Below are 25,131 nucleotides of genomic sequence, written 5' to 3'. Positions count from 1 at the left end.
TAAATTGGGAAAGGTGTACGTCAAGGCTATATATTGTCACCCTGCTTATTTAACTTATATGCAGAGTACATCATGCTAAATGCTGGGCTGGATGAAGCATAAGCTGGAATCAAGATTGCTGGGAGAAATATCAATAACCTCAGATATGCAGATGACACCACCCTTACGGCAGAAAATAAAGAGTAACAAAAGAGCTTCTTGATGAAGTGAAAGAGGAGAGTGAAAAAGCTGGCTTAAAATTCAACATTCAGAAATCTAAGATCCTGGCATTTGGTCCCATCACTTCATGGCAAATAGGTGGGGAAACAATGGAAACAGTGACAGACTATTTTCTTGGACTCCAAAATAAAAGATGCTTGCTCCTTGGAAGAAAAGCTATGACAAACCTAGACAGCATATTGAAAAGCAGGGACACTGCTTTGCCAAAAAAGGTCTGTCTAGTCAAAGTTATGGTTTTTCCAGTAGTCATGTACGGATGTGAGAGTTGAACCATAAAAAAAAAAGCTGAGCGCCGAATTGATGCTTTTGAACTGTGGTGTTGGAGAAGACTCCTGAGAGTCCCTTGGACAGCAAGGGGATCAAACCAGTCCATCCTAAAGGAAATCAGTCCTGAATATTCACTGGAAGGACTGATGCTGGAGCTGAAGCTCTAGTACTTTGGTCACCAGATGCAAAGACTGACTCATTGGAAAAGACGTTGATGCTGGGAAACATTACAGGCAGGAGGAGAAGGGGATGACAGAGGATGAGATGGTTGGATGGCATCACTGACTTGGTGGACATGAGTTTGAGCAAACTCTGGGAGTTGGTGATGGACAGGGAAGCCTGGTGTGCTGCAGTCCATGGGGTTTTAAAGAGTCGGACATGACTGAGCGACTGAACTGAACTGTGTCCTGTTTCGGTTGGAGACCCATGACCAGAGTCTGATCAGGAAGAAACATCAGACAGATCCCTAATAAACATTCTTTAAACAAAGAGGATGGGGAGAAGGATGGTCTTCTTCACAAATGCCAATATCACAAAAGACAGAGAGGCTGAGGAAACGTTCCTGATTAAAGAACAAAGAGACCGAACTAAAGGTAACCCAGAGCATCCAAAAATTTTTATTTATTTGGCTCTGATGGGTCTTCACTGTGGCACCTGGAATCCTTGCTGAGGCAGGCAGGCTTCTCTCTAGTTGGGCTCAGTTGCCCCGAGGCACATGGGGTCTTAGTGCCCGGACCAGCGATCGAATCCACACACCTTGTATTGGAAGGCGGATTCTTAACCACGGGACCATCAGGGAAGTCCCTAACCCAGGGCATTATCGATCGGGCCAACGGATACAACTGGAATAAAAGTCAGTAGGTTTAAATACAAATAGTGTAGCAATGTTAAATTTACTAGTGGGTAAGTGTAGGGTCCCTACGTGAGAGCAGCCTGAATCTTAGGAAAAACACACGGAAATATGTAAAGTATCGTGATGTATGCTATGCAACTTACTCTTAAAGGACTCAGGAAAAAATTGTGTGTGTGTGTGCACAGACACAAAAGCACACCCCCCCCAATGCAGTGCGAGCGAATGGAACAAAATGTTTTGTAATACATGAATCCAGCTGACCCATACACAGGGAGTTCTTTGGACCTGGAGTTCTTTGGACCTTTTGGGCAACTTTCTCTATTTAAAGTTGTTTCCAAATAGTACCTCTATTTAAAGTTGTCTCCAAATACTAAGTTAAAAAAGAGAAACCATCAGTATCTTAAGAGGATACTGCCAGCAGGATGCAATCCAGAATTGATTCATCCTTAAAAGGCCAAATCCAACAGTTGACAAGTTAAATGCTAGCTACGGGCCTCTTCCTATAGGAATAATGGCATCTCTGGGCTTCAAGTTAATGTTAAGCATCTTGGGACCAACCCATAAATTTACTTTTAATCAGAAATTTAAGGAGAAAGAGAAAAAAAAAAAGAAATTTAAGGGGACTTCCCTGGAGGTCCGGTGGTTAAAACTTCACCTTCCGAAGCAGGGGGTGTGGGTCTGATTTCCAGCTGGGGAGCTAAGACCCCACATGGCTCAAGGCCAGAAAAGCAAAACTTAAAACAGAAACAACATTGTAACAAATTCAATAAGCACTTTAAAAAATGGTCAGCATAAAAACAAAGAAACTTAAGTGAGATTTAGAAACTTCCTCCAGAGCTCCCCTAGTGGCACAGTGGTAATGAGTCGGCCTGCCAATGTAGGCTCCAGTACTCTTGCCTGGAAAATTCTGTGGACGGAGGAGCCTGGTACAATGCGGTCCATGGGGTCGCTAAGAGTCGGATAGGACTGAGCGACTTCACTTTCATGCATTGGAGAAGGAAATGGCAACCCACTCCAGTGTTCTTGCCTGGAGAATCCCAGGGACGGGGGAGCCTGGTGGGCTGCCGTCTGTGGGGTCACACAGAGTCGGACACGACTGAAGCGACTTAGCAGCAGCAGCAGCAGCCAACGTAGGAGACAGTGGTTCAATCCCTGATCCTGGAAAATCCCACATGCCTCAGAGAAACTAAGCCCAGGAGCCACAACTATTGAGCCTGGCGGCCGCAACTACAAAAACCTGGACGCCTGAGAAGCAAGAAGAGAAGCCGCCACAATGGGAAGCTCACGCACCACAGCTAGAGAGGAGCCGCAACTAGAGAAGGCCTGTGTGCAGTAACGAAGACCCAGCACAGCCAAAAACAAAAATGAATAAACTTTTAAGTGTTTCAAAAAATAAGCAACAAAATTAAAAAGCTTCCTCTGTAAGTGCCGTCAGCATGGGTCTCGGCGAGGCCCTGTGCGGCAGGCAGTGCCCTGGGGTGGTTTGTCATCTGTCGCCCGGGCCCTTACATCTGGGTTGGCCTAAGCGACTTGCTCCACAGACACCATGTGGGGGAAGGGACGCATGGGGACTTCTGAGACCAGGTCATGAGGTTCAGGGAGCTCCTTGGCAGGCCCTGGCCGCTGCATTGTGAGCAGCCCGAGCCACAGGGCAGCTGGATGTACGCTCCAGTGAGTTCCCAGCTACCAGGCACTGGAGTGAGCCCACCTGGACCACCAGCCAGGCCAGTCTTCTGGCGAGTCCAGCCCAAGGCCACTGACCACAGCTGCCAGAAGAGCTCGAGGGAGAACTGTGTGGCCCGGCCTTGTCGACCCATGGAAAAGAGAAAGATGGATATATCCCTGTGTTTAGAGCCAGTGAGCTTCAGGGTTTGCAGTGCAACAGAGGACTGATCCCGATCAAAGGAAGGTCTAGCCAAGGGGGCCCTCTAAGTCCGAGGAACATCCTCCCTGATGAGGGTCTTCTTTTTTCCCTCTGGGTGGCCTAGACTTTCCCAAGATCTATGCTGGGGACCCTGGGCCCCACGGCATCAGTTAATCTCTCTGGAGATTAAGGTCAGCCACGTGACCAACTGCAGTCAAGACCCTGAGAACCAAGGCCCAGGCAGCCTTCCCTGTTGTCACCTTGCTGCTGGGAGAAGTCAGCGCTGTCCGACTCCCCTGGCAGAGACACCAGAAGCCCACGCCCACTCTCTCTGCCCATGTGTCTCTTCTCTCTCCTGATTTTTTTTTTCTTGCCGTGATAAACTGTAAGCATGCATAGAACAGCTCTTTTGAGTTCTGCCTGAGTTCTTCTAGCAAGCGGTTCGACACGAAGGTGGGACTGGGGATGCCGGAACTAGAGTGGCAAGAGGGCCCCCTGTGGCGTCTCACCAGCCGGAATTCCACCTGCAGATCCAGAGGGCCCTCGGGACTGAGGAGCAAACGCAATCGGCGCACGGGAACTTTGTGCTTATTTTCCTCAAGACAGCGCGCTCCCCCAGGGAGGGCCTCACGCCCACTGGTTCACAGCCACCCAGCTGGCTTTGGAGAAGCAGACCAACCCGCAGGGCTATTCTGAATGCCCCACGGAATCAGGACTGAAGTCAGAGCTCAGACTTAAAACCTGAAACATAGATGGGGTTCACTATTAACTGCCAACGAAGAATAAAAGGGAAAGGGGCAGAAAACACCTCCAGTCTCCTTTGGCGTAGGGAGATATCTGCTTCGTTGTATGAGGTGAGAACCGAGGCTGGCCTTCCCTGAGAGGGGTCGGGCGAAGGCAAGGCTGACCTGAGCAGCCTCAGTGAACACCTGCTGATGAGGGGTGAGGGGTCGGGGCTCCTGCCCGCACGTGAACTGTGGATGGGGTTCTCTGTCCCAGGCGGTAAAACTCGCCCCCAGGAGCCTGCTAGGACAGCAGACACAGGGGCTGCTTGGCCAGGTGGCCCCAGGACGGGCCTGTCCAGCTCCAGGGAGATGAGAGGCGAGGGGATAGGACTTCATGGGCCCCCCGCATCCCTTCAGGTCCCCTAATGAAGTGGTCACCCCAATGCCAGCAGCTCCTAAGGCCCCACCGTTCGAGACGAGCTGACTTACAATAATGACTTTATTTTAACATATTTAATTACAGACATAAAATAGCTGGGGAAGGGGGTGCGCCCCAGCCAAGCCCCACCCTGGGGCTGCCAGGAGGGGGGTGCAGGTGAGGCCTCCCTGACGACCCTCCTTCCAGGGGTCTTCCTATGGCGGGGCCCTATTGCTTTAGCAGGGGAGGGGCCATGCAAGTAAGGAGGGCAGGGAAGCCTCTGGGCCCCACCCCCCCACGGCTGTGCTGGCCTTCCTCCAGAATGCCCGGTCGGCACCCCACCCTTAGCCTCTCCACCTCCTTCTTCTTTGTTGGGGGAGCAGACCATCTGGCCAGCCCCCCACCCCCCTGCAAACCTAAAGGGGAATAAATACAAACTTTACAAAGTAAAAGGGGGTCCAACGTTGCCCTGGGCCGGGCCTGGGGCCGATGGGGAGCAGGGCCCTGCCACGTGGGCCTCACATCATCCCTAACTGCAGCAGCGTGCTGGCGTAGGCCATGGGCTTGACATCGGGGTGAGGCTGTGAAACCAGAGGCACAGGGTCAGACACAGAAACAGGCCTGCAGCGAGGCTGGGGCTTGGAGCCCCAGAGGCAGAAACCAGCCCCCCCCACCTCCCCGGGGAATGGCTCTCCCCTCTGGCCCAGGCTGGGGGGCAGACTCACCACTGCTGTGAACTGGTGGAACTGGGGCCGCAGGTCAGAGCCCCGGAGGTGGATGTAGGCGGCTTTGTTCCCCATCTGGTCGCTGTGGGGACAAGGGCAGAGGGGCCGTGTGGTCAGTTAGAGGCTGGGAGGGGCTGGGGGATGAAGGGGCAGGGAGAAGGGTCCCGGACAGAGAGACAGGGACACAGATGTCAGGAGAGAGGAGTCGAGGTGGAGAGGGGCCCTGGGAGCCCAGACAGAGGAGCAGGGATGGAGGGGAGAGCCTCTCAGGGGCCGGGCGCCGGGGGGAGCAGGCCCGGGGAGCAGTGCCAGCAGCAGCAGGGTGGAGGCAGGGCTCAGGCCACAACATGGTCTCCGAATAAACTGCGCCCTGGCTCCACCAGGCAACACAGGCACAGAGGAGCGTGGTGACAGGCCAGCTGGGAAGGACTCGGTCTCTGGGCTCGCCCAGAGCATGGGAGACTCAGGCTTCTTGAACCAAACACTAGCAAAGCGGACGGCAAGACGGACGGGGAACTCGAAGACCAGGAAACTGAAAACGTGGTCCGTGTCTGAGTCCTTCTTGGAAGCAATCAACCGGTAAGAGACACTGAGGAGGGCTACGTGGGGAAAGGGAACTCTGGCGGGGTTCTGGCGACCTGAAGGACTAACAGCGGTTATCACGGTTGTGTACAGAAGAATTCCTTCCTTCAGCAATGCCCTGGGCCATCACCGGGTGGAAGACAGGATGCCTGGGGTTAGCTTCCTAAGAGCCCATGGTGGGGGCGGGGGTGGGGTGAGAGTCGGTAATTGTTGAACCTGGGTGATGGGTATGTGGGCGTTCATTACAGTATCTGATGTATCTCTGGAATTCTATCATGAAAAGTTAAAAAAAAAAAAAGAAAACCAGTGGGCTGGGAAGAGCAGCCCGGCGGGCAGGGGTGAGGACGTACCAGTAGTTGGGGGCAGAGAAGACGGTGACGCAGCGGCCGCCGTGCGCCACCTCGTAGCCCTCGGCCTTGACCTCGTGGCTGCGGATGATGTAGTCCAGCTTGTTCTCCTCCAGGAAGGCCTTGGTGACGTCGGGCCCGAACTGGCAGCTCACGCCCCGCTTGCTGACCGAGCGCCCGTTCTGGGGAGACACGCAGCTCAGGGCATCTACTCCCCTCCACCCTGTCCGCCCTGCCCACAGCCCGTACCTGCCAACCACAGCCCAGGGCAGACTGACCTGCGGCTGCGGGTCCGACCAGAGCAGGTCGCACATGGGACCTGGAGGGGAGAGAGACGAGCGTCGGGGGCTGGGCGAGGATGCTGCCCTCCATGGAGGGCACGGGGCACGGGAGGTGGGGTTCTGGGCCACCACGGGCCTCCCCACCAACCTCCCCGCCAAACCCCGTTCAATCTGTATGACCCCCAAAGCTGGAAGGAGTATTTTTTTTTAAGTTTTTTTTTTTTTTTTTTCCCCGCTGCATCTCACAGCACGCCGGATTCTAATTCCCAACCAGGGATGGAACCCAGCCCTCTGCAGTGGAAGCATGGAGTCCAAACCACTGGACTGCCCGGGAGGTCCCTGGAGGGAGTTAAATGAATGACTGCTGCACACTTCTGCTCCCTGGCCAGCGCCGCCCCACGAGGGAGGTACACGGACCCAACATGCAGGAGAGGAAGGTGGGGCTGTCCCCGGCCACCCGGTCACCTGAATCTGGGGGCTGCCGACTCCGCTCGATCTTCCTGATGTCGTCCAGGGTGACGCCGTCTTCGCTGAACAAGCCCCCGTGCATGATCTGGGGTTCAGGTGGGAACAGCAGTGTAAGGAGAGGGGCCGGCCACACCCCACCCTCTGCCTCGCAGCCTCGTGTGGTGGCCGGGTAGGGAGCCTGCCTCACCAGCACTTTGCCGTTGATGCACTGGGCCAGCGGGAGCCACTCGAACACCTCGCTGAAGAGCTCGTACATCTGGGCTGTGTACTTGGCCTTCACCTCCCCCTCGAAGCCATAGATCTGGTTCATGTTGTCCGTCTCATGGTTGCCTGGCCGACAGCAGCATGAAATGAAACCTCAGCACCCCGCCACTGGGCGGGGCGCCCTCCAGCTCAGGCCCCAGCCAAGGCCGAGAAGGACCTCCCGGCAGCCCCAGCCAGTGGCATCCACACAGCAGCTCGCAGGTCCTTCCCAGAAACCCCGCGAGGTGGAGACGCTGTTCTCAGTCCTGTCTAGAGGGGCAGACGGGCTGAGAAGATTCACCGGTGTGTGGTCACAAGGCCCAGGCCGGCTCCGATCACCACGGGTTCAGCCCTGGTCCCGACCCTGATGATCAGAGGCACGTCTCTTGTCCCCATGAGACTCAGATTCCTTCTTGAAGGACAAGCCACACTTATGCTAGAAGCATCAGGCAACTGGGGGGGGGGGGGTCTTGGAGCAGAAGAAAGGCGCCCCTGCAGTGCCTGCTGTGGGGCAGTCCCATGCCTGGGCGTCTACCTTTCCACCAGAAACCATCCTCCTCCCTCTGGGGCGGGGGGAGGCCAGGGAGCGGCCAGGCCCCCAACAGCTACTGAGTCCAGACTGCTCGAGTCCAGCTCTTTGCCGCCTCCTCCAAGGAAGCCTGCAGTAGGCGCTCATGGGATCTGTGCCACGTGCCAGGAGCGCTGCAAGAACTCCTTGAACCTGGGCATGAACCCGGGGGCATCAGCACGGCTGTCCCCTGACCAGGGATTGAACCTGGGCCCTCTGCATTGCGAGTGCGGAGTCTCCGCCACTGGAGCACCTCGTGTGTCGCAGAGCCCCCAGCCCAGCCCCTGCCCCCACTCTGTCCTGCTTCTCCTCCGCTCCTGGTCACATCTCCTCTGCACTGACCCCCTCTCGGCAGGCAGGGTCTCCCCATTGGTCCTCACTCCCTGGTGAGCTGACCCAGCCCAATGCCACACGTACGCTGAGGAACCCCTACTTTATAGCTCCCGGAGGCCACCTAGACATCTCCTCTCCGCATCACAGCCACATCCAGATCCAAGCTCCCCAGCTTCTAGCCTATTCTCTGCTCTTCCCGACACCCCTCAAGTTTCTCAGTGGCAGCTGCAGCTCTCCAGATGCTCCAGGCAAAACCCGGGAGTGGCCCCCCTCCAACCCCTTCTTTCTCTCACATCTGCATCCAGCCCACCAGCAGACACTCAGTCTCTACTTCAGAAGCGACCCCATCCAACCACTGTTCCCACCTGGGTCCAGCTACCACCAGTCTCCCTGCTCCCTCTCTTAGCCCTTGTCTGTTCCCCATACGGAGGCCCACAAGGTTCTATTAATACCAGAGACGGCCCCTGACCCTCCTCTGCTCAGAGGCCTCCCATGACCAAAGTCAGAGTGGCCCACAGAGTTCCACTAACACCATGCTTGGTGCCCAGTGCCCAGCCTACCCAACCTGTCAGGGCGGGCCTGTGCATGGCCTCAGTGAAGGCACAAAACAAACACGCCTGTAGTCACTATCCCGCACATGCCCTGCCCAGGGTCCCGTGCTGACCCCAGGCCCCACGCTGACCCCAGACCCCATGCTGACCCCCCAGGCCCCACGCTGACCCCCCAGCTCACCTCGAAGTAAGTGAAAGTGATCTGGGTACAGGAGCTTAAAGCCAAAAAGGGTGAGGATCACTTCTACGGAGAAGGAGCCGCGGTCCACAAAGTCGCCATTAAATATCTGCCCTGCTAAGGAAAACAAGGGGGAGTGCTCCCCCCAAGCCCCTCCAACCCCGCTCCTGTCGGCACCACCCTGGGGCCAAGAACGCCAGCAGGGCTCGGGGCACCCGGGCTCTCCTCACTTGTTGGGTCTGGCCCAGTGGTTTGGCCTCTCTGAGCCTCAGGAGGTACCAAGGTCCCCAGCCTCACCTACTTCTTAGGTGAACTGACGGCAGAGGGAGAGACCCTAGGTGGTTAGCCGGCTTCAGCTCTGCCCCCAATACAGGCCCAAAGCCACAGGGCAATCGGGACATGGGCCTGGTAGCCCCGCCCAGTGGCCATTCATGAAACAATTATCCTAACAGGAGCAAATACGTATACAATGAGGGCCGGGGCCCCCGAGCCTGTCACAGGTATGAACCTGCTACCCCTCTCAGCAGCCCGATGAGGCAGATCCATTTTACAAACGACAAACCTGAGGAACTGAGAGGTGAAGAGACCTGCCCGAGTCACACAGCCAGAAAAGGGCACGGCCAAGAGGGAAGCCAGGCGTGGGCAGGGTTGCCCACCCTCACGTACACGCTCTGCAGCAGCACACACATCCAGCCCCGTTCCAAGATGAGGAGAAGCCGGGGCTCGGACGCACTGGCCTCATGCCCAGGTCACAGCAGGCGCACACCAGCCCGGGCCTCTCCGGCCCCGGAGCCCAGAGAGCAAGGCCGGCGGCTGTTCCACCCCGGCTCGAGGCTGGGGCACTCATCAGGCCTCTCCCTTCTCAGGTTCAGGCAGGGAGTCCTCTCCCTCCCGTACTCCACACCCGGAGGAGAGGCCGGGGATGGGGGCTGGCCCTTCTGAGGAAGGATACGTAGGGGTTGGTCTCCGAGGGTAAACCGTTGAGCTCAAATATGTTGAGGAGGTCATAGAACTGGCCGTGGGTGTCCCCACACACCGTAATCTTCTCTGTCTGGAAGAAAAGAGGCCGCCGGAGAGGGAGGGGCCCAGAGAGAGACGTGGGGAGGGGACAGAGGGGAGAGGAGGGGTGAGAGGTCACAGTGGACCAAGAAGAACCATGCAACAGACACAGGCGGGGAGCACAAGACGCAGAGGGGAGGAGAGGGACAGGAGAGACACAGGGTGGGGGGAAGGAGACCAAGCCAGGGGGTGGGGAGGAGGTTGAGGGGGGTTTGTGAGTTTCTGAGCTCCGTGGCCCCTCCCCAGCCAGGGAGCCGCCCGCCCGTCCGCACACCGCCCTCAGCGCGCACCTCTTTGAGCGTGGTCTCCACGAGCGTGCTCAGCTTGGAGAGGACCTCTTTGACCTGTACTAGAATCTGGAAGGCAGGGCAGGCTGTGAGCGGGGCCAGCTGGAGGGCCAGCCCCCCACCCCGGCCCCGGGGAGACCAGACTGGCCAGGAGACGCTGCTGGGTGGAGGGGAGGGGAGAGGGGAGGGAGGGGCAGGGGAGGCCCGGCCGAGTGCGTGCCCGCTGGGAATAGAGCCTGTGACCTGAGTGGGCTATGCGGCATTAAAACTATTCCACGGGAAAACCCAGATTCTCCGTTTCTCTTAAAACAATCAGCATCAGGCATAACCACGTGGGATGAATCCAGATGCAGAACGTTTAACAGAATAGCTGGCTTGCAAACATCCAAGTGTCAAAGTCACAAAAACCTCCCCAAAAGGCATGAGGCTGCTCTAAACGAACAAAACAGTAAAACAGCGGACCATATGCAATCATTGATCCCTCAATGGATTCTGCATTAAAAAAAAAAAAAAAAAAAGAACCACTAAAAAGGATGTTTGGGGGAAAAAACTGGGGAAAGCTGAACTATCAGTACTAGTCCTTGCGGACTGAAGACGGACGAGGCAGCATTGTGCACACCAGGCGTGTCTGCAGCAGCGGCCGGCCTGCGGTCCATCTGCTTCAGTCAGTGGTGTTCTATCGCCACCGAATTCCCAAGGTGGGAATGACTACAGTCATGCAGGAGAATGTCCTGTTGTTAGGGGATACAGGTTATGGTGCGACTTATTCTCAAATGGTCCAAGAAGAAGGAAAAAAAAATACTGTGTGTATACACACGCATATACACAGAAAGATAAAGCGAAAGTGTCAACACCTTAATAACTGGCGACTAAGTGAAGGGGCTATGGATGGTAACTGTGCTGGTCTTTTGACTTTTCTGTAGGTTTAACAATTTGCTAAGTGAAAAGTTGGGAAAACAGTGCTAACAAAGAAAAGCAGGAGGTATCCACTTCTGGTCAGAATGTAGAAAGTTACAAAAGACTGTCACTCTTGCCTTAATGATGGAAACAAGCCAAGAAACAAGAAGAAAAAAGAAAAAACAAAGAACACCCTGAAACATCTTGAGAGTGAGGACTCAAAGAAACCTAAATGAGTCAAACTACAAGACAGTGAGGCGACCAGCTCTTCCCTGGGAGAGCGGCGGCGGCTGTGCTCCCACCAGCCGGCGGTGCAGCGAGGGCCAGGCTGAGAGGGGAGCGGGAGCGAGAGCCTGGGGGCCCCGCGGCAGAGGCCTCTGCCCAAGCCTGCGTCTTCTCTCCCACGGCCGCACAGAGGGTGCGAGGCGACGTGGCGGACAGGAGCCACCTGAGGCACAAAAGTGGGGGCGAGACTGAGAGCAGAGAGCCCCTCAGACAGCCCAGCAGCCGGTGGCAGGGCTGAACATCAGAGCGCTTTCCTACAGCTCCGGGAGCGGGAGACCTGAGAGCCTGCAGGCATCCCTGGGATTCCGCCAGGGCGGAGATGCCGAGCCCCGCCCCCGGGGAGTCCTGGCTCCTCTCTGGACGTATCTGAAGCCAGCTCCAACTCGAGCTGCCCCTGACCTGCAGCGGGGACGGACACAGCCCCTCACTGTGGCAGCCCAACAGAAGCAGGGCCTGCCCGTGTCTGCAGGAGAGGAATCTGTCTCCATCGCTACTGTGCTTCTACACAAAGTGTCTGGCCCACGAGAAAAAAGGGCCAAGACGGGAAGAGCAGACAAACGGAAGCAGACCCAGAGATGACCCAGATGGTGGGAGATCTAGACAGAGACTTTAAAATAACTGTGTGGAAAACCTGTTGAAGGATCTCACAGAAAAGGTAAATGACATGCATGAACATATGGGGCCGAGAGACGAAAGCTATTAAAAAAGTAACCGATGGAAATGCTGGAGATGAAGAATTCATCTGCAGGGTGCCCAGCACACCGTGGGCTCGGCAAGCACCAGCCGGCGGGACCGCCCTGCTCCCGCGCGCCCGCGGTGGCAGGGCTCAGGCCGGGCCAGCGCCCTGATGCTACCCCGGGCCCCGGGCTCTGGCGGGCGCTACCTGGTAGGCACACTTCCGGTGCAGCTTCTTCTGGTCCTTGTACCACTGCATGAGCTCCTGCATGAAGGTGACTGTCACCCTGCCGTCCTCCAGCTTGGGCCCACTGTACTCATCCTCGATGGCTGGCGTGTGAAGGGGGGAGGAGAGTCAGGGGCCGCGGCCACTGCCAGGATGGGAAGTGAGGCCTGGCCCCCAGGCACGGGGCAGGCTTGGCGCTAGACACACAGGTTGAAAGGGGACGGGGTGAAGACTCCGCTCCTCCGCCAGGGCCTCTCATGGCCGGCCCCTTCTGCTCAGGCGGGCTCACAGGCCCTCTCCCTGACCTCCCGCCTACGGGGCGCCCCCTCTCTGGCAGCCTCTCCCCCGGACTCGATCTGCTAGCATTTAACATGTGAACTGACTATCAGTCCTCTCTCCCCACTAGGACACCCGCTCCAGGGGGCAGGGGCTGTGCGGGTCACAGCTGTATCCCCAGTGCCCACAATGGCGGCACCCAGGAGGGACCCAACAGTCATCCGTGGAATGTATGACAGACGCCTCTGAGCGCCCAGAGGACCTGGGGACAAATTAGGCCCATGACGGGTGATGCAACTGCGGGATGGATGCAGCAAGGAAGCTTGCCCGCGCCCGAGACCTCCAGCCCCCAGGCTAGACGGCGGGGTCTCCAGGAGCACAGACAGCGCAGGGGCACAGGGACCAGAGGTGCCCAGCACGCACGGCCACGCAGGGCCCGGGCGAGGACGGGGAAGGCTCTGGGCCAGGCGCAGCAGGGCACCTGGGCCGACTCACTCATGCTCTCGATGTCGAGCGAGTCCACGACGGAGCGCTTGTGCTCGTCGCCCGCGATGGCCCGCTCGAAGGCCTTTTGCTTCACGATCTTGTTGCACTCCTGGTACTTCATCTTGGCATCCTTGTCATGGGGCTTCACCTTCACCACCTGGTACGCAAGGTGGGCAAGAGAGGACAGAAGGAAGAAAAGAGGCATCAGCACCCAGGCGAGGCGCAGGGCAGAGGGGTCACTGGGAGGCGGGGGCACCATGACTGCCCTTGGCTGGCCTGGCCCGGCCCGGGGCTCCGCGGACACTGAGCAGAGCACCCAGCCGCGTGGACAAGGGGTGCAAGCCTGGACTCGCTCCCCGTCTAGGTCTTGGTTTCTATGTCCCCAAACTGGGTGAGACAGCTGCCCACACAGGGCTGCCAGGAGGGAAAACATATTAACCCATTCAGATGCTCCTTAATACACTGCAGCTCTGACCGTCATCAAAATAAAACTGGCCCTGCTCCAGCTTCATCGCTGGAACCAGAGGGGCTGAGAGGTCCCCGTGGGCTGGATCCGAAGTCATGATTTACAGCCCGACTCAACCAAAGAGGCAATGACTGGCTGGATGACACAGAGTTGCAGTTGTCTCATCTACGACGTGGGGGAGGTGACAAGCTGTTGGGGAGGATCAAGAACCAGCACGGGCCTGGCGTGCAGCCCAAGCTCTGCGGGCAGCCGCTGGCACCTGGTGGTCAGGCGCCCGGGGTCAACCTCGGGCCCTGGGGAGACCCAGGACCAGTGTGTTCCTTTGGTTCCCTCCTGAGGAAGGTGGAGGCGACAGAGCATGAACCCCGAGGCTGCCAGGAGGACGGAACGAGCAAACACTTGTGAAGGGCGTGCAGCAGCGCAGGCCGCCCACGGCCCCTTTCAGGGGCTGCCACATCCATGACACGGGATCGTATGCTGGAAGCACTGGGCGCTTGGCTGTGGGATACCCTCAGGTCCCAGGAAAAGGAGCCCATCCCCTGCCCTCCCCCTACCTTCCGTCTCGCTTCCTACAGACTCGGATCCCCCAAGTCCAGAGGGAGTGGGGGCTGCATTCAGACCCCAGCTCTGCCACTTACGTGCTGGGTGACCTTGGGCAAATGAATTCACCCCTCTGAGCCTCAGCTACCTGTAACTCCTCCTGTAATTATCAGTGGACCCTGCCTGACTTGCCCCCCATGCTGGCCTCCCCAGGAGTGGGCTCCCACAGCCCTGTGCCAGGGCACAGAAAACGGGGGTGCCAGGCAGCGAATGCACCCTGGTGGAAAGCCTGGCTGAGTGCGTCAGAAGCTGGGGCAAAGGTGTTTGCTGATGAGCCCTGAGGGTCAGTGTGGCTCAGCCCCGAGAATGGGCGCGCAGACCAGGTTGAGTGGCAGGAAGCGGGTCGGGGCAGGCTTGGGCCAAGGCACCCTGCCAGGTGCCTCCACCTGCAGCGGGGTGTGGTGCAAGGCTTGGGAGAGAGGCCGCCCCAGACAGTCCCTGGAGTCCTTCCCAACAAGAAGAGGTTAGGAGTCCACGGCCCAGGATGAAGTCCAAACCGCCACTCCGCCTGGCCCACGGGGGCCCGCCCAGCCCTTTGCGTTCCCTGCTTGCCCAACGCGAACCAGCCAGGCCAAAGCCAGAAGTCCCCAAACGTGCCGGTCCCCTCTCAGCTGCAGGCTGGTACACCCCTGGCCCAGAACACCTCATGTCCACCCTCAGTGACTCTCCAGCCCTGCCTCCTCCTTCTCCAGGTCTCCGCCCCCCGCCCCTGCCCTCTCCCATCTCCCAGGCTGGGTCAGGCACCCGCTCTGGGCTCCCACAGGGCCCTGGGCTACCCCCCCCCCCGCCCCGCCCCAGCCCTGAGCACCGCAGGAGACGGGTCTACCTCCCCAGCGGTAGGTGGCCATGGCCGCGAGGGCAGGGCTGAGGCTGTGTCCCAGGTGTAAGGAGTGCCCGAGTGGGTGGATGCCCCACTAAGCATTTCCTCTGAGCCAGCGCCCTCTTTTCAGAGAGCTCACGGGCGGGGGTGTGGGCCGGAAGCAAACACTGATGACCCCGGGAACAAAGGACCTGAGCAGTAACAGCGCACAGCTTTCTCTGTGCCCGAGGCTGTAAGCGACAACCTCGCTCACTTTCTCCTCAGAGCAGCTCTCTGTGATGTCATTACAGCTGCACCTCACAGATGGACAAGGAAACTGAGGCTGGGAGAGGTGAACTCACTGACCCAGGAAGCCAGGATTCCATTCTCTCCCTGCTGAAGATCCTGCTCCCACTGCACACGCTGGGACGGGACCCCTCCCCACCTACTGCCACGGTCCCCACAGCACCTGACACACCTTCCAGAGACACGCTGCAGGTCTGGGTCTTAAGAGCAGGCTCTGGGGCCAGGCCTCCAGGCCTTGCAGTGGGGGGAGGCCCCGAGGCTTGTTGGCTCAGAACTGAATGCTGGACTTCTCTTTAAGAGGGATCTCACAGCAAGTGGGGTCTGGGTTGTGTCCGGTCAGCATCCTGTGACAGTGATGCCAGGCATGTCACTGGGGGAAAGTGGGGCGGTGGGGTCTCTGCCTTACTCCTTATACCTGCATGTGAAACCACAACACTCTCAGAATAAACAGCTGTTTTTACAAAGTGGTTTCAGCTGTGAGTATTCCCGGGCAGTAAGTCCAGGGACTCAGACCGATGAAATGGTAACATGGGCTTGTGACCCCCACATAATGCCACGGGGCCAGTGTGTATCTGGGAAATGGGAACTCTCTGGAGTTCAAGAAGGTGACCCAGAGCACACGCTCCATGCAACGGGACGTCCTCAGGAAGTCTGGGTGGCTCACTCCTGTTTCTGCAGTGAAACCTCCAGAGGCACCACAAGGGACTGCGAACCCTCCAAACCCAGAAAGTCCCGGGGGTAGGTGGCGAGTATAGAAGGAGTCCCCCAGACCCAGCCTGGGCCCTCGTGACTGTCTGAGCTCCAGCTGCAGACAGGAGAGAACACAGGTGGAATCTTGTGAGAAGAGGACCCGTTAGGGGCGTGGAATCCTGGAGCCAGGGTCCCCATGAAAAAATGAACTTGGAGACGAGGGGGAGGCGTTGGTGGGGGGATTCAACACGGACCTGGAGAGGGGGGATCAGCTCCTGTCCTAGAGGTGGAGCACAGTGGAGACACCCCCGAGCCTCCGCCCCTAACAAGGCCCTGTGTCTGCACACAGCCCTTCCTGGGGGCCCGTGGGATCTTCCCAGACACCCCCAGGAGAAAGCACACCCAGAAAGTGCCCCTGAGTGGGGGCCCTACTCCACTGAGTCCTCACAAGGCCACTGAGGCAGGAGATCCAAAGCGCTCAGAGCTACACAGCTCACGGCCTGGCGTTCTGACCATGGAGCCGGTGAATCCAGCCCCTGCACGAGTGACCTGCAGAACTGGAGACCTTGACTCAAGGTAAGAATTCACACCTAATACACACCCGTATTCACAGAAATGAAAAACATGTGCGCACACACACGTGTGTACTTCCTCCAAACTGAACTGCTGTCTTCTCTGGTCTATCTGATGAAGACAGACGCGCTGGTCTCAATCACCCCACTGAGCGTTACAAGCATGGACTCTGGGTTCACGTCTCTCGTCTCTGCTGGGCGACCTTGGAGGAGGGACAGCGTCTCTCTAGACCTCAGTTTCCGTGCTGTAAAACAGTGAATCCGTTTTCCTTCATGCACAAAGCATGTAAAGCGCTCACAACAGAGCTGGGCCTGCAGTGAGCGTGCAGACGAGGAAACTGAGGCTGAGAAAGGAAAGGCCTTTCACCTGAGGGCCAGGCCATGTAATGCTGTCTAACCAAGGTCGCGTCTTGGTTCTGCCTCCAGAGGTGCCACGACTGAAGAGGGGTCTGGGCCCACTCTCCGCGAATCCCTAGCGTGTCACCATACAATGGCTCTGGAAGTAGAGACTGCATGGGGAGCCACCCCAGGCTGGCCCCTCTGCCCTGCACCCAGAGTCTGATGAAATGTGTCAGAAAGGACAGCCTGCAGGCAGGCGGATGGTCCAGGCAGGCAAGGACCTCAGGCTCGTGCAGGGGGGCCCCAGGGCTGCTGGCAGAGACCCCACAGGGAAAGCGGTCATGACCCAGCCCCTCAGAATCCCACAAGGCCTGAGATAAAGCTGTGTATGCCCGTGAGATGGCTGGAAGTGACCATCTCAGACTCCAGGAGTACGTGCTGCGAGGCCCCAGGCTGGGTCAGAGCAGCGAGAAAACCTCCATTTCGGGCCTTGGGAAGACGGCCCTGCAACCCAGGAGGGAAGGCCCTGCGCAGATCCGCACTTGGGGCTCCTCTCATCTTCTGCCCCCTCCCTTCTCTCCTCAGCCCCTCCCCCGCTTTGGAGAGCTGCCCCCACCCACCCCAACTGCCCTCCTGAGTTACTCATTACTGAGCCCTCCAGACCCCGTGACCTGTGCTCACACCACTTCAGCAGCGCCCGACAGCCACCCGGGAGGTGGCCACGCCTCTCGGCACCACTGCCAAATGAGGACACCCCGGGCCCAGGCAGGGGACCGGCTGGACAACGACCGGGGAGCCCAAGCTTGTCAGGACCCCGCTCTGCAGCTCCTTCCTCCATCCTCCCAGGGGGTCACCCCAGCCCCCGCCTCCACTCTGACTCCCGGGCTCTAAATCATCTCCTCCTCCCTGCCTCTGCCCTACCCTGCCCTGCCTCAGGTGCCCTGGCCCGGGGCTCAGCGCGAACCTGCACTGAAGGCTGCCCTCCTCTCTGGACCAGCGGCCAGCAGCCCGCCCCAGCCGTCTGACCTGCCCCCTCCAACTGCAGCCCACAGCTCTCGGCCTCCCGTGTTGTCCCACCTGACACAACAGAAGCTGCTCAGAGCATGTGACGGAGGAAATGAAAGGAGGCAGTGAGGCTGTGTGCACGTGGAAGAGGGGCACGACAATCATTCATTCAACAAACGCTAAGCCCCTGCTGGGTGCCAAGCACCGTCCCAGGGAGCGTCCCAGAACAAAGAGAACCCCCGCTCTCAAGAAGCTATTCTCTGGATGGGGGAAGACGCCGGCCAGAGGCTGGGCTGCCTGCGTTTAGACCCCAGCTCCACCGCTTGCCTGCTGCATGCAGGTGGGCGGGTGCCTTGAGCCTCCTGGGCCTCAGTCTCCCCATCTGCACAATGGGGGTAACCACAGCTCCTGCCTCACAGGGCTGCCACACAAGTCACTCAGCCGGCTGGCGTGAAGGAGAGAGGCCAAGCCTGGCACGCGGGCATGCTCTGTGAGGCCTTCCCACTATCGCGACCAGAGCAGTGACAGCAGCGGGAGCGGCGGATGAGCGAGTGACCTGGCGACCCCTGCCATCCTCTGGGTCCCCTCCCTCGTCACCTCCTCAAAACACACCCCCATGTGCTGTCCCTCTATAGCACCTCACCCCATTCTCTTTCTCCCAGGCCCACATCCTCACCTGCAATGACTGTTTGCCCTCCCAATGACAGGTTCATTTTTTGCCCTCCTCCAAATTATAAGCTCCACCAGAAGGGCTGTGTGCTTCTTGTTCACCAACGGTAATAACAACAATAATCAGAATAGTTAATTACATGTGCTGACTATGTGCTAGGTGCTGTTCTCAGTGCCCCAAAAGCAGAGGCTCATTTATTCTTCACGGCAACCCCAAGAGGCAGGTCTTTGCCCCCCCATTTCATGGATATGGGGAAGAATGTGCAGAGAGGCCAGGTGGCTCGCCCAAGGTCACCAGGCAGCAAGGGCAGAGCTGGGCTGTGAACCCAGATGGCGTGTGCTGGATGAGCGAGCGGTGAGTAAACGTGAGCACAGCCTCCTCACGCCTTGCCCGTCAGGTCTGGCCAAGCACCAGGAGGCCCCAGCCCACCCCGCCTGGCCCTCAACACCAGCCTGGTTCAGGCCCGGCTCACCGTCTCATAGTCACGCAGGGCGGCCCGGAACTTGCCCAGCGCCATGTTGCTGGCGGCCCGGCGGTAGTAGCCCTTGATGTACTTCTTGTCCATCTCGATGGCCCGCGTGGCGTCGGCCAGCGCGTAGCCGTAGCACTCGGTGCGCAGGTAGGCCAGGCTGCGGTTGCCATAGTAGATGGCATTGCTGGGGTTCAGCTCGATGGCCTGGCTGTAGAACTTGATGGCGTTCTCGTAGTCCTTGGCTGTGAAGATGCAGGAAGGGGGGGCGGGGTATGAGGCAAGGGTGTCACCCCCAGCCAGCAGGGGTCCTAGGCTGGGGACTGCCCAGTCCCCCCACTTACAGATGGAGAAACTCAGGCCCAGAATAGAGCTCAGAAACGTCTCTCCAGCCCGCTCCCCTTCCTGACTTGTCCCACCCTAGCACAAGCCCAAATCCCTAACTCCCTAAATCACTTCCACATACCTGCCCACCCAACCATCGCCCCCCAAGGCCCCAGCTGGGCAACACTTCCTCCGGAACTTCCGGAGGGTCTTCTGAATGTACCCCAGAGAGGGTATGTTAGTGAGTGCCAGCCCTGAGATGGTAATCAGCAACTCTGAGTCTGCCCTGAGCCCCAAAACAAGTATACAAGCCCAAAGAGGGGTTCCAGTAAAACAGGAAGTAGGGACAGAAAAGGGACCTACTTAGGGCTCAGGAAGGTGACACATCAGAGACTCGAAGGAAGCGATAAACCAGACCAGAGGGAGAGCCTTCCCCATGGGAGGAATAGCAGGTGCAAAGGCACTGGGGAGGAAAGCACGAAGTTCTAGGACCAGCGAGAGGGTGGTGTGTCTGGGGCGGGCTGAGCCTGAGGAAGGTAGGAGATGAGGGCAGGGGAGCTGGCAGGACGCATCCCAAAGTCCACAGCCAGAGCAGGGTGCAGCGACAGGACGTGACATCTGGCCCAGGGGAAAAGTCCATTTTATTTGAAATGAGCCATGGCCATGCCCTGCCTGTTACACCTCGACCCGGGGCATCCGCACATCCCCACGGCACAAGCACCGTTTGGTGCTCCCTCTACAGCAAGCCACAGAGGTCTTGTCCAAGGTCAGACGCTCAGTCTGTATCTGCAGAGCTGTCTTGGCCCACGTGGCTGTTCAACAGGCAGGAGATGGAAGCCAGGGGGAGCGCCCGACCTGAGGGTACGTGATGTGCCAGGTGCCTTGGGGGGCTCTTGGCACACAGGTCCCTGCACAGGTCCCTCATGGCACCCTGAGGACGGCTGCGTTAGCCCCACTTCCAGATGAGGCTCTAAGAGGGAAACCACGTCCCCAGGCAAGTGGCAGACAGGGGTTCCGAAGCAGGCGAAGCGCCACGGGCTCCCACGGTCACCCTCTGCACGAGGTGGCCTCTGGGGGGACCGGCACAGGGCAGACACGGACATGGGGGCAGGCAGCCTGGGCCCCATCCCCGCTCTACTCCCAGTGAGCTGTGTGTCCCGGGGCAACTTACGTACCCACTCTGGGCTAAAGTTTCAGAGAGTCCTCCGGACCCTCAGCCTAAAGTGAGAACTCCTGCCCTAACTCCCACTGTTCTTTTCCCCAGAGGCATCTGAGAAAACAGGACCTTCCTTTGTTGTGTTTGCTTATTGCCCAGCCTCCCAATGTGAACTTAAGTCCCGTAAGGGCAGGGGCGCTGTCTGTCTTACTCTGAACCCTGGCCCTGTCTGAGGACACAGCAGTCCCCCGCCCTGCTGTCCAGGGCCTCACGGTCCAGTTGGAGGGTGGGACGGCACACAGATCACCGCCCCCCAGACCGTGACACCCGCAGTGCTGTGGCTGGGGCCACCCAGTGGGGATGCCAGGGCTGAGACTCGGAGGAGGAGGAGTCGGGAGAAAAGAACGGAAGAGGACTCCCGGCTCCGTGAGTGGTTCCTGAATGAATGAAAGAAGGTAGGAAAGAAAGAGAAAGACGGACGCACCGACAGTAGAGAAGGAAGCCAGGTGCTGGGAGGCGCCAGGAGCAAGGTAACGATTCCTTCCGCAGGCGAATGTCTGGCAATCTTTCAAATGGCTTGGATGTCACCTCCTTTGAGAAGCCTTCCTTGACACCCAGGCGGGGTCAAGCACCTTTCTGGCCCCCGCCCCGAGGCTCCGCTCTCCCAGGCCTCCCTCTCCGGGCAGTCACCGTTAGGTGATGGGTGTGTCTCCCCAGGACCATGAGCCCTGGCTGGAGGGCAGGCCCAGGACTTCCCAGAAACATGCCTGGGCAGAACGAGGCAGCCGAGTCTGACCGACCCTCCCTGGAATGCCAACACCTTCGAGGACTCCTTCCAGCCTCCTGGCCGGATTCCAGAGGCCGGCGGCCAGCGTGCCTGCTGTGTACCTCTGGGCACGGGGTGGGGAGCCTGACATCAGGCTCTGAGGATCCTGACCATGAGACCCTAGACAGATAGCCTCCCCTCTCTGAACCTCAGCTTGCTCATCTGAAATGTGGGAATCACACCCAGCCCCGCCTCACGGGCTGGCTGTGAGGGTTAAAAGAACTCCCGGATGAAATGTGGCTACAGCCGAGAAAGCGATCAGCAGATGCTCGTAAAACGGACTGAACGACCGACTGGAGGGGAGAAGAGACTAGAAAAGAGGAAACGGGAGGGGCCTGGGCTTCACACCGCTATCGGACACAAGATCCCAGCCCTGCTTTACAAATATGAGTGCACTTAACCCTCAAGGGAGGCCCCATTTTAGAGAGGAGAAAGCGAGGCACAGAGAAGTTAAGGTCTTCCCAGGGGTCACACAGCAGCTAAGACAAAGAAACAAGATTTGAACCCGGGCAGCCTGAGCTCTTAACCGGGTGAAGTCTTGGACTCAGGGGCCTCCTTCGGGGTTAAACGGAACCCCTCTCTTTATACAGAAGGCGGTGGGGGGCGATAAGGCTCAGAGAGAGGAGAAGAGGGGTAAATGACAGGAGGGACCAGGCTCTTCCCCCCGGGGCCTCTGGATCAGGCCTGAGTTCCCAGGGGTCAACCAGCTAGGGTCCTGCAAGCCCCTGGGGGCCCTTGTCTCCCCGCTCACCGCCCCGGGTCCAGGACGGCTCCAGGTAGGGCTGCGGGTAAGGACTCTGAATGTGGGAGCCAAGCACGTGGTGAGGAAGGGGGATATCCGGGCCGTGCCGCTCACACACTCTGACCTTGAGCAAGCGGTTTCACTTCTCGGAGCCTCAGCTTCCTCTATAAAACAAACAGGGCCCGCTCCTGCCTGCCTCCCAGCGCCCGGGGGAGGATTAGACAAAGTGGTGTACCTGGCCCCCGCGGGGGCTCAATTAAGGCGAGCTGTAATTAATCTTTTTATTGTTATTCCCCTGGGCCCGGGGACTGGGGCTCTGTGCCTACAGCTGCCTGCCAGACAGCAAGGGGCTTGGACCAGGAGGGGCATCCCCCTCCATTCCAGCTCAGTGCCAGCGCCGCTGGCTACCCGCCCAGTTTCAGGCCTCCCAGAGCTCAGAACCCAGGTCCTGGGGGGGGCAAGGAGCCCCTCCGGAAGGCCCACTGTTTCCCATAATTCTCCCCTCATCTCAGCATCTGTCCCCATGCTTGCCGCTCTTCTCAAGCCCCATTTCAGGGGTAGTCTCAGCTTCCACACTGCCCCAAGCTGGAGACTGGGCCCTGGCAGGGACACCTGATCCGGCAACCCTCAAAGCCGGGCAGTCACCTTGTTCTGTCAGGTCAACCTCCAAAAGTCTCTCAGATCTCTTCTTTCACATCCATCCTGACTGCCCGTCTCTGCCTGGTCTGGCCTTCATCCTCTCCTGTTCAGGGTCCTGCCTCAGCCTCCCCCAAGCTCTTCCAGCCCCTGGTCCTTCACCTCCAGAGGGGTCTTCCTAAAGCCACAAACCCAATCCCATCCTTTCCCTGCCTCCTCAGAGTCCCCAGGCAGGACGCTCAGGCTCCCCATGCAGCCTCACCATCAACACTGGCCTCTCAGGCTCCAGCCCCGCTCACTTCCTCAGTGCTCGGCTCACCTCTGGGCCTTTGGCATCCCACTCTTCCCTCCTGGGGTTCCCTCTCTCCAGGTGACCGCTATCATTCTCCCTCTGAAACACTTCTTGAGTCGGTTTCTGTCTCCGGCCTGGTGGGCACCACTCACCTGTCCACCATCTTTCCGGGTCTCCAGCCTTGTCCTTGGGTCCGGTCTCTGCAAGGCCACTGGGGGATCCCCTTCTATCGCTAAGCAGCCTATGCTGCTCCTCTCTTCAAACGTCCCATGGCTTCCTGCCACCCTTGCGATGACATCCACACTCCCTGACCCGCCTCCAGGGTCTACCTGCAGCCTCACCTCTCGCCAGTCCCACCTCCTCACTGCTCCGGTCTGACCTGACCTTCCCACCAGAGGCTAGCTCTCCGCTAAGGCTCCCACGTGGGAGATCCCTCCCACGCCGCGCCCTGCCTGCAGGGCCCTCTGCTGTGGGCCTCCTCTCTCTCCTGCAGGATCAGCTCTATTGGTCTACAGTCTTAGTCGCTTCCGCTCTTTAAAAAACAAAAGCAGCACCCCGCACCCCCAATTTCTCCACTGCCCATCAGAAACAAAATTCTCAAAACCCCTGTCAACACTGGCTGTCTCCACTTCCTCATTTCCCATTCACTCTTCAGCGCCCTCCCCTCTGGCTACCAGCCCCATCATCCCCTAGAAACTGCTTGGGTCAAGGCTACCACCAACATGTTACGGAGCCAAATCCAACGATCGATGCTCGGTGCTGGCTTTTGCAGCATCCCATCTCAGGCACATCCCCTCCTTCCAGAAGCACTCCTTTCTCTCAGCTTTCTTGATTTTCCCCACCACCTCAAGGACCACTCCAATGCAGCCTCTTCAGTTCTAACCACTAGAACTCCTAAGCCCCTTCTCTTCCAAGGTGACCTCCTCCATTCCCATAGGCTGTTCCAGTCCACCCAGAGGCTGATCCTGCCCAAATTCCTCACTAGAGACTTCCAGGCTGGTCCATCTCTCCACTCAAGAGCTCCTCTGGGAGACTCAAGTCAAATCCGAACTGGTCTGTGCAGTGACTTATGAAACCCCTACGATATCTGGCCCCTGTCCTAAGCTTATCTTGTATCTGTTTCCCTGCTAACTTGTTAAAATTCCAGCCAAGCCAGCCAATCTCCTTTCATTTCCGACCTCAGGGCCTTTGCACAGGCAGCACCACCCACCTGGGACACTCCTTCCCAATTGTCCTCTGAAACTTAAATGCCTTTTCCTCGGTAAGGCTTTCCCTGACCAACCTCTCTAAGGTCGTGGCCTCCAACCCTTATTCTCTATGTCTCTGTTGGGGTTTTTCCAAAGGGCTCATCATAGCTTCTAAGTTATTTTATTAATTCTGTGTGTTTGCTCAATGTCTGATTCTCCTGCTAAATTACAAACTACCTAGGGCCAGGGCCACATCTGTGTCAACTACTGCTGTGTACCTAAAGTCAAGCACAGTCCTTAGCACGCAGCGGATGCTCAATAAACGGACCGAATCAATGAATGAATGGGTGCGCCCACATCCTACTTTCCTAAGACTCTAAGTCATACTAGTCTTGGATTGCCTCACCTCTACCCCCAGAGCCTTCCCTCTCCTGGAGTAACCTCAAATCTCCTCCTTCCTGGCCCTCCCATCTAATGATCTATTTCCCATTCCCACGATCGCCTGCTCTATCGGGACAGTTCCCCCTCTTCCCCCAACTTGGTGTCTCTCCACTTGGAGTCTCCCCACTTGGTAGCGCCATCACTCCTCCGCCCCATGTCACGACTTGGTAGCACCCTCTTCAGGTCGCGCCATAAGCTGACACCTCTGGGGTCTCACATTTGGTGGGGCTCCCATTCCGGTCCCCCTCCTGTTTCACACTTGGAAGCGCCCTCCTCAGTCTCCCCACTTAGCACCCGCTCCGCTCGCCACTTCTAGGTATCACCCCTTCTCTCCGGAGCCCCCTCTGCCGCCCCTTGGTAGGGCCATCCTCGCCCTCCCCACGCCCGGTCACTTGGTAGTGCCTGCCCCGCGCCCAGGCTGCCGCTCCGCGTTGCCATGGTTCCGCGCGGGCCCGGCACCCCTTGACTTGGGGCTGCTCTCCACCCTCCCTCGCTCCCTCCAGGGCGGGCGCACCTTTGAAGTAGTCGTTGGCCTGCGTCTTGAGCTCCTCTGCCCTCTTCAGAGCGCCATCAGCCGGGGGCTCGTCCCGGGGGGGCTCAGCACACTCAGTCCGCTCGCCCTCCGCCATCGCCATGCCGCAAAGCGACCCCCACCCTGGCAACGGCCTCCAGCGGCACCCGGCCGAATCGTCGCGAAGGAGTGCCGACTTGCCGCTGCCGCTGCTGCACAAGTGTCGTAAAGCGCGGGCCCCGAAAGCTCCCTTCGCGCGCCTGCGCAGGGCCCTTCCGCCATAGAGC

The 25,131-nt window shown here is 58.4% G+C and overlaps 1 protein-coding gene across 1 annotated transcript; it reads right to left on the bottom strand.

The window, feature by feature from the left end:
• On the bottom strand, positions 4,410-25,065 carry PPP5C (protein phosphatase 5 catalytic subunit). The gene is made up of 13 exons (XM_005692653.3): positions 24,848-25,065; positions 18,733-18,974; positions 12,823-12,970; positions 12,034-12,155; positions 9,972-10,037; positions 9,575-9,673; positions 8,626-8,731; positions 6,937-7,079; positions 6,747-6,834; positions 6,279-6,319; positions 6,004-6,182; positions 5,072-5,153; positions 4,410-4,927 (listed from the first exon to the last, which is right to left on the bottom strand). The coding sequence occupies exons 1-13, from the start codon at positions 24,966-24,968 to the stop codon at positions 4,865-4,867; spliced, it is 1,500 nt and encodes a 499-aa protein (XP_005692710.1). The 5' UTR covers positions 24,969-25,065; the 3' UTR covers positions 4,410-4,864.

This window comes from Capra hircus, chromosome 18 (assembly GCF_001704415.2).
Source record: "Capra hircus breed San Clemente chromosome 18, ASM170441v1, whole genome shotgun sequence".
Lineage (NCBI taxonomy): Eukaryota > Metazoa > Chordata > Mammalia > Artiodactyla > Bovidae > Capra > Capra hircus.
The sequence above is the reverse complement of the archived record's forward strand: the minus strand, read 5'-3'. Positions and strand labels throughout refer to the sequence as shown.